The sequence below is a fragment of the Moschus berezovskii genome, chromosome 1 (genome assembly GCF_049115385.1).
Source record: "Moschus berezovskii isolate FMDL1 chromosome 1, NW_MosBer_1.0, whole genome shotgun sequence".
Lineage (NCBI taxonomy): Eukaryota > Metazoa > Chordata > Mammalia > Artiodactyla > Moschidae > Moschus > Moschus berezovskii.
The window spans coordinates 162,786,100-162,802,120 of NC_142460.1; the positions used below are offsets into that span (position 1 = coordinate 162,786,100).

A 16,021-nucleotide genomic window follows, 5' to 3' on the forward strand; every position below is an offset into this window, starting at 1 on the left:
CACCTAAATATTAGTTCCTAACAGCATACATATTTTGTTCATACATACACAGTAACATTATCAGTTGTATAAGCATTGTAGATCTATCGAGTACTTTCTCCTGAATTTCTAACAGATTCTTCACACCACTCACATTACATCCCATGAAATGGGGCTAATTTCCAACTAGGCCCTCTTCAACACACTAAGCCTGTTTTGCCAAGACTCCACAGTGAATTTTACCACAGACTCACTATCTCAGGCAGTCTCCTCTAGATTTGAGGTTTTGAGACTGGTAATTTTACACATGATTTCACTTACATGTGGAATTTAAAAGATGACACAAATGCACTTTTATAAAACAGAAAGATTCACAGGCAGATAACAGACTTGTAGCTGTCAAGGAGAAGAGAGGTGGTAGAGGGATGGGTTGGGAGTCTGGAGTTAGTAGAGGCAAGCTATTATGTATACGATGGATAAACAACAGGTCTACTGTATAGCACAGAGGAAGGACTATATTCAATATTCTGTGATAAACCATAATGGAAGAAAAGTTTTTTAAAAAAGGGACTGGTAATTTTAAAACAGAACCACAAATTCTGATACTCTTCCTTTCCTCTTTAACAAGTGGAGCCCAAGTCTCCTCCACTGGAATGTGGGCTCCAACTCCTTTTAACAAAGGGAAAAAAGCATAAGTAACAATGGGCAACTTCTAAGCCTAGGTCATAAAAGGTTTAGCCCTGTTTAATTTTTGTTCCACTTGCTTTGGGGACAATCTGCTACCAAGTTAAGAAGATACTGAAGCAGCCCTATGGAGAGACCCATGTGGTGAGGAACTGAGGCCACCGGCCAACTACTCCATGAACAAGCTTCAAAGATCCACCTCTAGTCAAAACTTAACAACACTGTGACCCACGCCAATTCAATGACTGCAACCTCATGAGTCAAAAATCAGCTAATCAGTTTCCAAATTCCTGATTCATTAAAACATGAAATAATACAGGCTTGTTGTTTTTAAGGTAAGTTCCAACATAATCTGTTATACAGCAAGAGATAACTAATACAAAGACATAGCATCTTTAAATATTCAACAGGAGCACGTGCACTATATGTATAACAAGGTACAGGGATGTTACAATTAGGAAAAAAGTACTAAGACGGAACACGTCAAATGAAAACGGAAAACATGACAATAGCAGACAAAACAAGAAGGCCCTAAAAATGCCTTGAAGTATATTTCTGGTGTTGAAATTGACAGGAGGAAATAAGAGTTATGGTGGGGTTCTGAGCAAAATAGATTTTTCCCTCTGAAGTTATAAATTCAAAAAGGTGATAAGTGCCAAGTTCAATTCAGAGCAGATTAGAGAGTTTTAATAATAAAGCAGCTTTTCCAAAAGTAAGTTTGTTTGTATTTTACATTTGACTCCTGATGATACAACGTTATCAATCAAAATAATAATAATGAAGCCTCCAAATTCCCAAAGATATCCAATTTCTAAATATGGACAGAAACTATGAAAGTGTAGATAGATGTTATTTTTAAGGGTATACTTTTCGTACCTCTTTTTTAGGCTTATTTTCTTTCTTTCTCTTTCGTCTCCTTTTTGGAGGAGATAAATTCTCAGCAGACATCTCATCCTCTGAACTGCTGCAAAATCGAGTAATTCGTCGACGAGATGATGTTCGTAAAGGAGGCTGCAGGTGGATGCCTGCGTCAGCTGTCCAATCAGAATACCTAGAGGAAGAGTCACTGGAAAAGGAAAAGTTGTTAAGTTGTATGGAATCAGAATCTAAGCCTGAATAGCAAATTAATCCTACAACCTTAAGAAAGATGGAGACAACAAGGAGGAAAGAAAAGATCCTAGGAAGATTCAACCACCCTCACTATCAACAAAAACTGACATGACCAAAGATCATGAGAAGAGAAAAATTCTTCACTGACGCTGGAAATTAGAAAAGGATGTAAGCCTGAGTAAATGTTAAGTAAAATTTGGATGAGACCTCACGGAAGACAACATCAAAAGCCAACTAATAATTCCCCCTTTCAAAAATGAAGTGTAGTTATGACAACAGTTGAGACCCCGCAGAAGAGCAGCACTTCCCCTAAACTGCAGAAAGCTCAGAAATGGACTAGAAATGCTAACTGGAATGACAGACCCGTCAGTGAGTATACTGAGAAGAACAAGGAAAGCAGAGCCACACCAAATAGAAAGCTATAGGTGGCCACAGCTTCTTGCCAAGAAGGGGATTCTCCCTGATATGAGAAAAGATCCCAGAGAGGGACTAGTCTCGGCCTACTCTGGAGCAAAAGCAGAGTCAAATAGGAAACTCAATCTAGAAAACTAGCCCCTGCCATACTGCCAGCTTTAGCAAACACAGAAGAAGATAAAGACCTCCTACTGGGGCCATCATTACCCAACCACATACCTCCCAGGCTCCATAAAACCCATATCCAAAAGCTATTTACTATAAATGTTATTTCTGCATTATCTTTTATGCTATAAAAAGAGCTGTTTTAAAAATCTTAAAAGCATGTGCTTTGTATAATAAAATTCAAGATAAGTTGAATTCAAACATAATGAATACAGAGACAGAAAGGCAAGGGTGGTGGTTGCCAGGGTAGGTGGGGTGGAGTGATTAATTGCTGTTCAGTGGGTATGTCTCAGTATTGCAAAATGAAATGAGCTCTGGAGACTGGGTGCACAACACTGTGAATGTACTTAACACTACTGAACTGTACAGTTAAAAACAGTTACGATGATCAATTTCATGTTCTGTATATTTCCAATTAAAATTAAACAAAAAAGACTGAGCACCAAAAATAATTGATGCCTCCAAACTGTGGTGCTAGAGAAGACTCTTTTGAGAGTCCCTTGGACAGCAAGGAGATCAAACCAGTCAATCCTAAAGGAAATCAACCCTGAATACTGACTGGAAGGACTGATTCCAATACGTCGGCCACCTGATGTGAAGAGCTGACTCACTGGAGAAGAGCCTGATGCTGGGAAAGATTGAAGGCAGCAGAAGAAGCGGGTGACAGAGGATGAGATGGCTGGATGGCATCACTGACTCGATGGACATGAGTTTGAGCAAACTCCGGGATGTCCTTCACTATCGAAGGACAGGGAAGCTTGGGGTACTACAGTCCATGTGGTCACAAAAAGTTGGACACAACTGAGCGACTAAAACAAACAAAACTGAACAAGTATTCTAGAAATCCCTCCAGCTCCTAAGCATAATGGAATAAAAGAAGACAAGAAAAGAAGCCAGGAGTATGATATAATAGTCTGTAAAGCAAAGTATCAATGGAAATTAAAATACTGAGTTGTATTTATGAGAGAAAATTTTCCAGACGTGATAAAATAATTACAAAGAGAGAATGACGTCTGGGTTTCTGGTTTGAGCATCTGCCAAGAAAGTTGACATTTATCAAGATGAGGAACAGATACTAACACCTTAAGTCCCATGAATTTGGATACCAAAACTAAACAAAAGCTAGTATGTATGATAAAATAATGTTTATATTTTAAGACAGGACAAGGAAAATTCAACATAAATTTATCTCTGGGTGTCCATTTGGGCCTCGCTCCCTAATGAGCACAGGGCATCAGCATTATATGTTAGCCAGAGCTGCTCAAAGACGGGAGTGCCTGCTCAATAGTAACGATCATTTTTTCTCCTTTCTTCTGACATTAGCAATTTAATTTATTTAAAGAATAACCTGCTTTCCCAGCTCTGGAGAGGGTCACAGTACTTAGTGCTCACTTTGTACAAGTTGACCTAGACTATGTATCCTTGGTGAGATTTACATAAAAGAGCAGAATGTCATCCTGATGTACCATCTGTTATCCTGAAAACGCACATGATTGTGCGTTCAGCTTCCAACAGTTCTCAGAGCTTCCTTCGAATCTGCCTCCTGGTTATAATCCTTAGTTTGGCTTGATTGATTCAGTTCAGTTCAGTCACTCAGTCGTGTCCGACTCTTTGCGACCTCGTGAATCACAACACTCCAGGCCTCCCTGTTAATCACCAACTCCCAGAGTTCACTCAAACTCATGTCCATCGAGTCAGTGATGCCATCCAGCCATCTCATTCTCTGTCGTCCCCTTCTCCTCCCTCCCCCAAACCCCCCCAGCATCAGTCTTTTCCAGTGAGTCAACTCGTCGCATGAGGTGGCCAAAGTATTGGAGTTTCAGCTTTAGCATCAGTCCTTCCAGTGAACACCCAGGATTGATCTCCTTTAGAATGGACTGGGTGGATCTCCTTGCAGTCCAAGGGACTCTCAAGAGTCTTCTCCAGCACCACAGTTCAAAAGCATCAATCCTTGATTGATCAGAATTCCCTTTTTCTTCTTCTTGATAAATTAACTGAATTTCCATCAGCATATTAAAAAGCAGAGACATTACTTTGCCAACCAAGGTCTGTCTAGTCAAGGCTATGGTTTTTCCCGTGGTCATGTATGGATGTGAGAGTTGGACTGTGAAGAAAGCTGATGGCCGAAGAATTGATGCTTTTGAACTGTGGTGTTGGAGAAGACTCGAGAGTCCCTTGGACTGCAAGGAGATCCAATCAGTCCATTCTACAGGAGATCAATCCTGGGTGTTCACTGGAAGGACTGATGCTAAAGCTGAAACTCCAATACTTTGGCCACCTCATGCGACGAGTTGACTCATTGGAAAAGAGTCTAATGCTGGGAGGCATTGGGGGCGGGAGGAGACGGGGACGACAGAGAATGAAATGGCTGGATGGCATCACCAACTCGATGGACATGAGTTTGAGTGAACTCTAGGAGTTGGTGATGGACAGGGAGGCCTGGCGTGCTGTGATTCACGGGGTCGCAGAGAGTCGGACACGACTGAGCGACTGAACTGAACTGATGCAATAACTAATAATAAATTTAACTGATTTTACCATACAGACTTTGGATATTCCTCTTTATGAATGTAGCCCAAGGTTAAATTGATATTCTGAGTACACATATTTACACTTTAGCTCACTTTTTTTTTTCTACTTTACAATATTGTATTGGTTTTGCCGTACATTGACATGAATCTGCCCCGGGTGTACATGTGTTCCCCATCTTGAACCCCCCTCCCATCTCCCTCCCCATATCATCCCTCTGGGTCATCCCAGTGCACCAACCCCGAGCATCCTGTATCATGCATCGAACCTGGACTGGCGATTCGTTTCACATATGATAATATACATGATTCAATGTCATTCTCCCAAATGATCCCACCCTCGCCCTCTCCCACAGAGTCCAAAAGACTGTTCAATACATCTGTGCCTCTTTTGCTGTCTCGCATACGGGATTATCGTTACCATCTTTCTAAATTCCCTATACATGCGCTAGTATACTGTATTGGTGTTTTTCTTTCTGGCTGACTTCACTCTGTATAATAGGCTCCAGTTTCATCCACCTCATTAGAACTGATTCAAACGTATTCTTTTTAATGGCTGACATGATTTATAGTTAAATAAAATACCCAAAATATTTTCTATAGAAACAGCTGTTAATCCAGGTTTTTTCTCCTTTTAAATGTATTAAAAACCTGATAGATGGAAGCTCTTACATCTTGAATGTCACTCAAGTATGATTCCATTCAAGGTTATGACTAAAACGCTTAAAAGTTTAAAACAAGTGAAAACAGGTACCTTGAACTTTCACTGTCACTTTCACTTCTTCTATCACTTTTCCATTCTTCTTCTTCAGAAGAACAAGAACCTTCACTTTGATCACAAGAAGTCTCCTGATTTGTGGAAGGGAGAAAAATAAAAATCTTGATCTCAGATTTTAAATAACACAAGTCAAGAGAAACCACACAGTCCTTCTAACCAGGTAATAAAATATAATTAGGTAAACTTAAAAAGCAAGTGTCTTTACTACATCCCTTTTCTTATCAAATAACTAAGCAAGAGAAAATATCTGTGAGACTTAACACTACTGCTATTAACAAATAAAAACCTGATATAAGAGACCATTCTCTGAGCAAAGTTAATAAGAAGATAATGTAAACGTTATCAGTGTTTCGGGCTCAAGCCAGTGTTAAGACGTGGGCAGTAGAATCTCGTGCACTTTCAGTTCTCTAATGACATATGATGCTGAGCACCTTTTAGAATGCTTATGTGCTATCTGTATATCTTCTTTAACAAAGTGCCTGTGAGATCTTTTGTTGATTCTTAAATTCGATTATCTTTTTATTGAATTTTAAGAATGCAAGTCCTTCATCAGGTATGAGTTTTACAAACATCTTCTCCCAGTCTGTGGCTTGTCTTTTCATTCTCCTAACAGTATTTTTCATGCTTTTCTATTGTCAGGTTTTTCTTTCATGGATCACGGCACTGGAACTGTATCTAAAATTCATCACACCCAAGGTCATCTAGATTTTTATTATATGTTATCTTTTAGAAATTTTATAATTTTGTATTACATTTACATTAAGTTTATGATAGTTTGGAGTTAATTTTGGTGAAACTGTGTCTAGATTTTTTTTTTCTTTTCCATGTGGCTATCCAGTTGTTCCATACCACTTGTTGAAAAGACTATGCTTTGTCCATTGAGTGGTCTTTGCTCCTCTGTCAAATGCTAATTGAGTCTATTTGTAATTGAGTCTATTTGTACTGGTCTATTTCTGGGTTTTTTATTCTGTTCCATTGATCTATTTGTCTATTCTTTTCACCAGTACCATGCAGTCTTAAAAACTGTAGATTATTTATACTAAGTCTTAAAGTCAGGTAGTAGCTATCCATCCTGTCCTTTTGTCGCTCTTCAGTATTCTGTTAGTTATTCTAGGTCTTTTTTCTTCCCTCCAAACAAACTTCAGAATCTCTTTGCCAATATCCATAAAATTAACTTGCTGGGACTTTGACTGGGACTGTGTTCATCTATAGATGAAGTTGGGAAGAAATAATATCTTAACAAAGATGTAGAGCACAGGAACTTTCATTCACTGGTGATCAGAATATAAAATGTAACACAGCCACTATGGGTGACAGTTTGGCAATTTCTTACAGAGCTAAGAAGAAACTGACCATAGAGGAAAATTAAACTCACATTACTAAAAATGGGTCAATGTGAAAAGGCCACATACTTTTTGATCCAACTATATAACATTTTAGAAAAGTCAAAACTATGGAAATGGTAAAAAGATCAATGGTGCCCATGGCTCAAGAAGACAGAGAAAGTGATGATTAATTATAGCAGAGCAGGGTTTAAGCCAACGGAACTATTCTATATCTTATGGTAGATACCAAACATTATGAATCTGTCACACCCCATATAGCACAGTGATCCCTAATGTAAACTACAGAATTTAGTTAATGACAATGTATAAAACTGGTTCATCAGTTGTAGCAAGTGTACTTACTATACTAAATCAAGATGTCATTAACAGGAAAGAGACACCATATATGGGAACTATGTAATTTTTTTAAAACCTGAAACTACTCTAACATATAGTCTTTAAAGGAAGAGAGGGGAACAACTGACTAATTTCCACAACCCTAATAGCTGCAGTCTACTTTAACTGCTGGTCTTTGCTACTAAGCAGGTATTTTTTGTTTTGTTTTGTGTTGAGCTGCACTGGGTCTTTGTTGCAAGGGCTGCAAGCGGGCTTTCTCTAGTTGTGGCGAGCAGAGGCTACTCTCCAGTCGCAGCATACAGGTTTTTCATTGTGGTGGCTTCTCTTGTTGCAGACCATGGGATATCGGCACTCACGCTTCAGCAGTTATAGTTCATAGGCTTAGCTGCCCCAAGGCATGTGGGATCTTAGTTCCCAGACCAGGGATCAAACCCATGTCCCCTGCACTAGGTAGTCATGTTCTTCATCACTGGACTACCAGGGAAGTCCCCTGAAGCAGGTACTTTTAAACTGAGACACAACATTTTCCTGTAACAGCCATTAACTGCATCATAACAGATAATGAAAATGCCAAGGAGAAACAAAACTAAAAGAAAATATCTACTTTGTTCACTTCATTTGAAAATGCAAAGTAAACATATTCTAAAAAAAAAAAAAGCTTCTCAAAATGGGAGCCCAATGCCATTCAAGGAGTACAGATTCCTAGGCCTATCAATCTAGATCAACTGAACAGAAGTCTGCTTTTTAGGTTCAAAACAAACTTCTAAAAAAAAAATCACAGTAATAATAAGCTATTAAAATCTACTACCTGGAAACCACACAATGTGTGAAAAAATTTTACATGTTTTATCTCAGTTAATTCTCAAAACACTTCTGTAAACAAAGGCAGGGTTAAGACAAAGCTAATGAAACCCAAGTTTCAGAGGCTTTCAATTTAACTTGCCTATCAAGGCCTTGTGTCTACTTGTAACTCCCAAGTTCTTTTTCTAAAAGATGTCCCTAAATTAAACAAGGTTCAAACCCCAAAAATCCTGGACCTATCCTGCCTGTGAGTTTTATACTGTCAAGTCACTACCTGCTCACTAACTAAATAACAACTGTGGACAAGACATGAAGAAACTGGAAACTGCATACATCACTGACTGGGCATATAAAATGCAGCCACTTTGGAAAACAGTCTGGCATTCCTCAAAAGGTTAACTACAAAGTTACTATATGATCCAGCAAATTGACTACTAGATATACACAAAAACGTAAATTTATGTCCTAACAAAACCCTGTACCTAAATGTTGATAAGCAGCAATATTTACCACAGTCAAAAAGTAGAAGCAGAACTTCCCTGGTGGTCCAGTGGTTAAGTATTTGAAGGGGATACCAGTTCAATCCCTGGTGCAGGAAGATTGCACATGCCATGGGGCAACTAAGACATGCACCTAGAGCTTGTGCTCCATAACAAGAGAAGCCACCGCAACGAGAATCCCTCACACCACAATGAGAGAAGACCTGTGCACAGCAGCAAAGAACCAGTGCAGCCAAAACTTAATTTGTTTTTTAAAGTATAAATAACACAAATGCCCACTAGCTGATGAGTGGGTAAACAAACTGCAGTCTATTCCTATAATAGAATATAGGGCAATGAAAAAGAAGGAAGTTCTAATCCTGCTATACATGGAATCAGCCCTGAAAGCATTAAGTGAAAAAAACCCATTTCAAGATCATACTGTATGTGTCTATTAAATGAAATGTCCAGAATACAAAAATTAACAGGAATAGAAAGATTAGTGGCTGCCAGGGGCAGCCATCCATGGAAGTACTTGGAAATGGGTATAAGGTTTCTTCTTAGGTGATTAAAATATTTTGAAATTAAACAGTGGTGGTGACAGTTGCTGCTGCTGCCAAGTCACTTCAGTCGTGTCCAACTCTGTGCGACCCCATAGACGGCAGCCCACCAGGCTCCCCTGTCCCTGGGATTCTCCAGGCAAGAACACTGGAGTGGGGTGCCATTTCCTTCTCCAATGCAGGAAAGTGAAAAGTGAAAGTGAAGTCGCTCAGTCATGTCCAACTCTTAGCGACCCCAGGGACTGCAGTCTAGCAGGCTCCTCTGTCCATGGGATTTTCCAGGCAAGAGTACTGCAGTGGGGTGCCACTGCCTTCTCCAGTGGTGACAGCACAATTTTGTTAATATTCTAAAACCAATGGACACTGTACATGGTATGGTACAAAGCTGCTCAAAATTGTTAGAGAAATTCAAATGTGAAATTTCATCTTAATCTCTAAAGAATACTATTGTTGTTAGTTTAGTCGCTAAGTCAAGTCAGACTTTTTGCGACCCCATGAACTGTAGTCATTTCCCAGACAAGAATACTGAACTCCACGGGATCTGCCTGAACCAGGGCTCAAACCCACAAGAAATAAAAAAAATAAAAAATAGAATACTGTATTTTTACATAATTTCAAGGTAGATTCAAAGGGAAGAATTAAGACAAATTATTCTTCAATATAATTTTGTATGTTTTAAAGTTATGAAACTCACATGTCTTATGGAGCTTGAAGATTCATTTCCAGAAGATAACTCAAGCCGTCCAAGATTTCTTCTACCATAATTTGGATATTTACGCCTACATGTCCTCTGTCTAGGCTGTGACATCAAAGTCACCGCATCAGACTGAAATACAAAAGTGCAGATGAGAATAAACACTTAAATAAGGACAACCTTCAATAAAATATCAATCATCCTATCAAGTCTCTAAAGGACTGAAGGCAAAAATAGTAACAGTAAGTTCAAAAAATAAAATATTCTTGAATGGGTATTTTTGCCACATATTGTTAATCAAGATTGGTTGTTTTTTGCTTTTTTGTTTTTCTTTTTAACTTTTAACATATTTAGATGACACAGCTAAATTTAATAAGCACATTAGATCAGCATCTTCCAAACTGCATCATATTAATGGGTTTACCATAAAATAACTATAATCCAAAAAAGAAATCACTTTAAAATATTTATCTTAGAAGTGAAAGTATATATTCCTATATTATGATGCAGTAACCAATCTTAAGAAACCAATCTTAAGGAATACATCACTGTGTGAATATACAGAGAGAAATATCTGAAATGATCCTTAAATAACAATACAACTTATTTTCAGGTTTTAACTTTTTGGATGATTTGTTGTCAGTACTTTTCAGCTGTGCTTGAATTTTTTTAAATACTTTTTAATTAACAAAATAATTAAATAATCTTTTAAAATCAGCCAAATAAAATAGCTAGATTGAAAGGGCAGCAGTGAGGGGTGACACGGAGAGGAGCATGCTATTCCTTAAACACCAAAGTCACGTATGTGAAAGTACTCCATGAAAGTATATATTCCCAGAACTAATACACAAATCAATTTTCATGTTAGTGCCATCTGTTTATAACCATGAGGGTGTTTTATCAACATATCCTGGCTGATTTTAAAACAACTCCTTTCCTTAATCTCCCAGTACTTTTTTTTGGTTAAAGCAACAATTTAATTCTGTTAATGAATTTCATGACTAATACGTAAATCAGATGGACCAAAAAACTACCACTAAGAACAAGAAAGTCTGTCAAAATACAATTTTTAAAAAAAGTTTGAGGGCACTATATACCTAACAAGTCTATGAAGATTTACAAGACTAATACACACAAAAAAGTTATCAGCAATGTAAAAGAACCCTAGATTTTCACTCTGGAAGAGGAAGCTGAAAGATTTAGCAGGCAAGCAAAAAACTAACAGACTAAATTCTTGAGTTAAGCTAACAAAAATTGCAATCCAGAGTCTCCTATATATAGGTGAGCACCTCAAGCTTCGGCTGTCAGCCCAAAGGACTACAATCTATACTATAAGTAAACTACAGATCAACAGTAATCCCAAGGAACTAAAAATCCATCCTTGTCTGGGTTAAAGTGATACAAGCTTGCAAGTGGCCCAAGTAGCCTACGAGAAGCAAATCATACGTGCTCTGGGGAGTAAAAACCATCCAAGGCTTCAAATCATCTCTAACCTCTAACATTCAATGAAAAAACACAGGGAACAGGATTTCCCTGGTGGTCCAGAGTTTAAGAAACCCCCTGCCAATGAAGGGGACACAGGTTCAATCATTGGTCCAGGAAGATTCCACATACTGCAGGGCAACTAAGGCCGTGCACCAGCTACTTGGAGCGCACACGAGAGCCTGAGCTCTGCCACAAGGGGAACAAGCACACTGAGAAGCCTGCACCGCAGCCAAAGAGCAGCTCCCACTCACCGCAACCAGAGAAAGCCCAGTGCAGCAGTGAGGACCCAGAGCGGTCATAAACAAACAAACAAAACACAGGCAACAGAGAAAACACAACTGTGAAAAATGAGAAAAAAATCAATACCGGATGGAAATGCATCAACAGGGGAGGAAGATACTGAAATAATCAAACAGGTTTTTTAAATAACCAGGGCTGATTTTCAAGGAAATAAATGAGAACTTCAGAAAATGGAAAATTCTGAACTGAAAAAAATACTATAACTAAAACTAAGAACACAAATTTAATAGCAGATTACACACAGCTGCAGAGAACTAACTAAATGGAATATATTCAGTCAGAAAAAAAATTCAGAACAGCAAGAAACAGCCTAGAAACAAAACAGATAGTAACAGCAAGTAAAGGATAAAAACATACTATGCAAACACTAGCTAAAAGAAGGCTAGCACAGCTACATTCCTATAAAAGAATCTGAAGAATAAAGCACTGCTACAGATAAATTCATAATGGTAAAAGGTTCAATTCAGTAGGAAAAAGGAAAATTCTAAATATGTACACACCATATGACATAGCTTCAAACTACATAAAAAACAAGCAGAATCAAAGACATCTACAAACACAGTGATATTTTAACACACATCTCTCCTTATAGTGGTATTTTAACACACATCTCACCCTCCTTATAGAAGAGTTCAATCATCAAACCACAAGTAGCATTAACTACTACAGCTGAATAAACGTGTATTATATGCTCCAATAATTTTGCTCCAGTACATATACTCAAAAGAAATACATACACGGATACCAAGAAATATGTACAAAATGTTCAGAGCAGTATTCCTAAGTTATTATTCGTAATATGAAAACAACCCAAATGTCCTTTAAGAACAAATTAAACAGCAACATGCTCATTGTGTGAATACTATCCAGTAATGAAAACAACTGAACTGCAACTACTCACAACAAAGATAAATCTCACAAGGTCAAATGCAAGCCAGATAAAAAATATTACATATACATACTGCGTGATTCCATTTAGATCAGTGTTTCTTATCCTTTTTCACATTATCATGACCCTATAAGAAACTTGACTTTCTCATTTTCCCCCTCAAAATTGTTATTACCACAGTTACTACATAAGTATTTATGTACTATATATGTATCCATGATTTGTATATAGATAGATTAAGGTTTAAAGTGTTAGCCTTCTTATCCAATACAGGGTTTAAAATAGCTAGAAACAAAAACTTAATTGAAAACTTTAAAGCTCTCTGCATTTAACTTTGTAACTGTTTCTTGAATAAATTTTTGATGTAATTTAATAAGACTGTAAAATATCAAAACACATACCCAAATTAGAAAATTATGAACATATATGCTATGCTTGGTCATTCAGTTGTGTCTGACTCTTTGCGACCCCATGAACTGTAGCCTGCCAGGCTCCTCAGTCCATGGGGATTCTCCAGGCAAGAATACTGGAGTGGGTTGACATGACCTCCTCCCAGGGGATTTTCTCAACCTAGGGATCAAACTCATGTATCCCGCATTGCAGGTGGATTCTTTACCATCTGAGCCAGCAGGGAAGCCCAAGAATACTGGAGTGGATAGCTTATTCCTTCTCCAGGGGATCCTCCCGACCCAGGAATCGCACCAGGGTCTCCTGGATTACAGGCAGATTCTTTAACAGCTGAGCTACCAGGGAAGTTCTCTATGAATATATAATAGCACTGTAATCAAATTTTTAAAAATATTTTATAACTTATTTCTTCAGCAAAAACAACCGAAAAAAATTGATTTCTTAAAAACTGTAGTTAAATTTAACTTTAAAGTTTTTTCAAGAGGAAATACCCTAACTAAAGCTGAAGATATACTCATTCAGATAGTCAACATTTTCTTCTTTTCAGTACTTTACATAGTAATGACTTGAATTACTTTTAAATAATAAGATAGAAACGGTTTTTATTGAATTCTCAAAGCCCAAGTCATAAACAAAGGCACCATTTATGTGGCATCAAGACAGTGAATGTGGCAGCCAGGCACGCAGAGGCCATTTCTCATGATACAAGACTAAATGATCAACTGAAAGAGAATATCTTGCAAACACAACCATTTTTCAACACCGTTTTGTAGCACTTATCTTGCATATATTTTGTATAAATTCCACTAATTTGCTAAGGCTTCATATATGATAGTTACAAAAATCTAAAATGAGCAATTGAACACTAAGGAATAAGATTTTTCTCAAATGGGTTTGGGCTTTGCATGGTCACATACCTAAGAATTTTTATAGGTGTGACATCTAAGATTTTTAATAAATGCATGATCTGGAAAACATCAGAAACAAACAAAGCTAACCAGCATCTTTAGAAGTCAAATAGTTGATTACCTTCAGAAGAAAGGAGAAGTGATTGAGAATGGAAACAAAATGCTTTTGATGGGGTCATAATGTTCTAGTGATTATTAAAAGCATCATCATTTTTTCTTTTTTCTTCTTAGGCCACACCATGAGGCATGCAGGATCTTAGTTCCCCGACCAAGGATTGAACCCAGGCCTCCCAGGTCCTCCACATTGGGAATGGGGAATCTTAACCACTTAACTACCAGGGAAGTCCTGAAAATAATTTTTTAGAATCCTTCAGCACTCTCAGGCATTAGGCTACTTCCTGCAAGTTTCAAGCCACTTTTCCTAACAGCTGTACAACTTTATGTCTACCATTTAAAATCCCAAACAGAAGACTAATATTACTAATATTCACATTGATCAAAAAGAAAACTGTGAATTTCAGTTCAATTTCTAATTTGTTTATTCCTAAGAAAATGGAATTTAGGTTACCTTTTGTGAAAACTGGAGAGTCTTCCTCTTTCTTCCAATTATATAAAGATTTCTTTCTTGTTCACCTTTCTCTATTCTGAAGTCTTCCAACTTCCTACAAATTTAAGCACCCAGTTATATTAGTTACAGATAAATAAAGGATATATAGAGAAAAAAAAATCATTACGATTCTAGGAATCATAAATTATTTTTAATTAATAAGAAATAGTTTTCAAGGAACTTAATATAAACAATATCTTACAGGCAACTAGGAGGTCCTATTTTTTGTATCTAACACAGAAATATTCATTTATGTTCTGCTTGGCCCTATGAGGACCAATTTGAACAGGATCTCTCACATTAGCTACTCAAAATGTACCTATGATTTTTCAAAATTGCAATTCTAGTCTCTAAAGAAAAAATAAGAGCAGAATCCTTCTCCAAACTTAACATTTCTCATTTTATAATTTCTGGAAACCAGAACAGCAATGTTGCTGGTTCTTCTAATCACCCTATTTCACTCACATGACACAAAAGAAAATTTATAATGTTGCTGTGACCAATTTCAGAGCAAGGGGTCTTTGGCAATGAATATCATTTTCCTTCTTCACAACTAGAGAGTTCAAGTAACTAAATGTCTTTTTTCTCAAATACGAACGTTGTTGAAAACATGGCTTTGTGCTTTGTGTGCTCACTTTAAAATTCCACTAGAAAAGTTTCAAAACTGACTTTTTACCCACGCTTTAAGATATAAGTGAACACTGAAATGAGTATAAGCATAAATGATATAAAGACAAAGACTGATTTCCAAGCAAACCACTTTTTTCTCAAGATACATCTGCAGCCCACACTCACAGGACAGCCAAACATCATCCACAGGGGAGTTCTAAATCAGACTCCCCTTCACAAGTAATCAATTTCACCAGCAGTATATGTATTTAAGGAACTACCATGAGGTTTTTCGCTTGTAGCCAAATGAAACTTCTACCCTATACCTGTACATCTCCCTTTGTTTTGACAGTGAACCACTACACACAATTTATTTTCAAGCAATAATAAAGCAAAGGAACATTCTAGATCTTCAAAAGTACCATGTTCAACTGTGCATGATTCCACACCTATGTGAGGTGGTCAGCTAAGAAAAATAACATTATGAAAGATCACAATATATATATGTGATTCACTCACTCATTTAGAATGAACATAATTTCTATTTATTGGATTAAGACAAACTATACACCTGAACTTTAGCCCCAAACAGAACCATGCCATGCCATGCTAAGTCACTACAGTCATGTCCGACTCTTTGTGACCCCATAGACTGTAGCCCGCCAGGCTCCTCTGTCCATGGGATTCTCCAGCCAAGAATACTGGAGTGGGTTGCCATGCCCTCCTTCAGGGGATCTTTCCAACCCAGAGACTTCCCTGGTGGCACAATGGATAGGAATCTGCCTGCCAGTGCAGGGGCCAATGCAGGATTCAACCTCTGGTCCAGGAGGATCCCACCTCTGGTCCAGGAGGATCCCACATGCCTTGGAGCAACTAAGCCCATGCACCAAAACTATGGAGCCTGTGCCCTAGAGCCTGTGGTCTGCAATAAGAGGAGCCAC

General features: G+C 37.8%; 1 protein-coding gene across 2 annotated transcripts in view; it reads right to left on the reverse strand.

The window, feature by feature from the left end:
* Positions 1–16,021, reverse strand: part of BRWD1 (bromodomain and WD repeat domain containing 1) — a 119,878-nt gene that overhangs the window by 47,565 nt on the left and 56,292 nt on the right. For both annotated transcript variants that reach the window (XM_055414053.2, XM_055414045.2), the window contains exons 20-23: positions 14,433–14,526; positions 9,875–10,006; positions 5,635–5,729; positions 1,540–1,729 (exon numbers count right to left, since the gene is read on the reverse strand). In XM_055414053.2, coding sequence (XP_055270028.2) covers positions 1,540–1,729; positions 5,635–5,729; positions 9,875–10,006; positions 14,433–14,526 — 511 coding nt within the window. The remainder of the gene's footprint in view (positions 1–1,539; positions 1,730–5,634; positions 5,730–9,874; positions 10,007–14,432; positions 14,527–16,021) is intronic.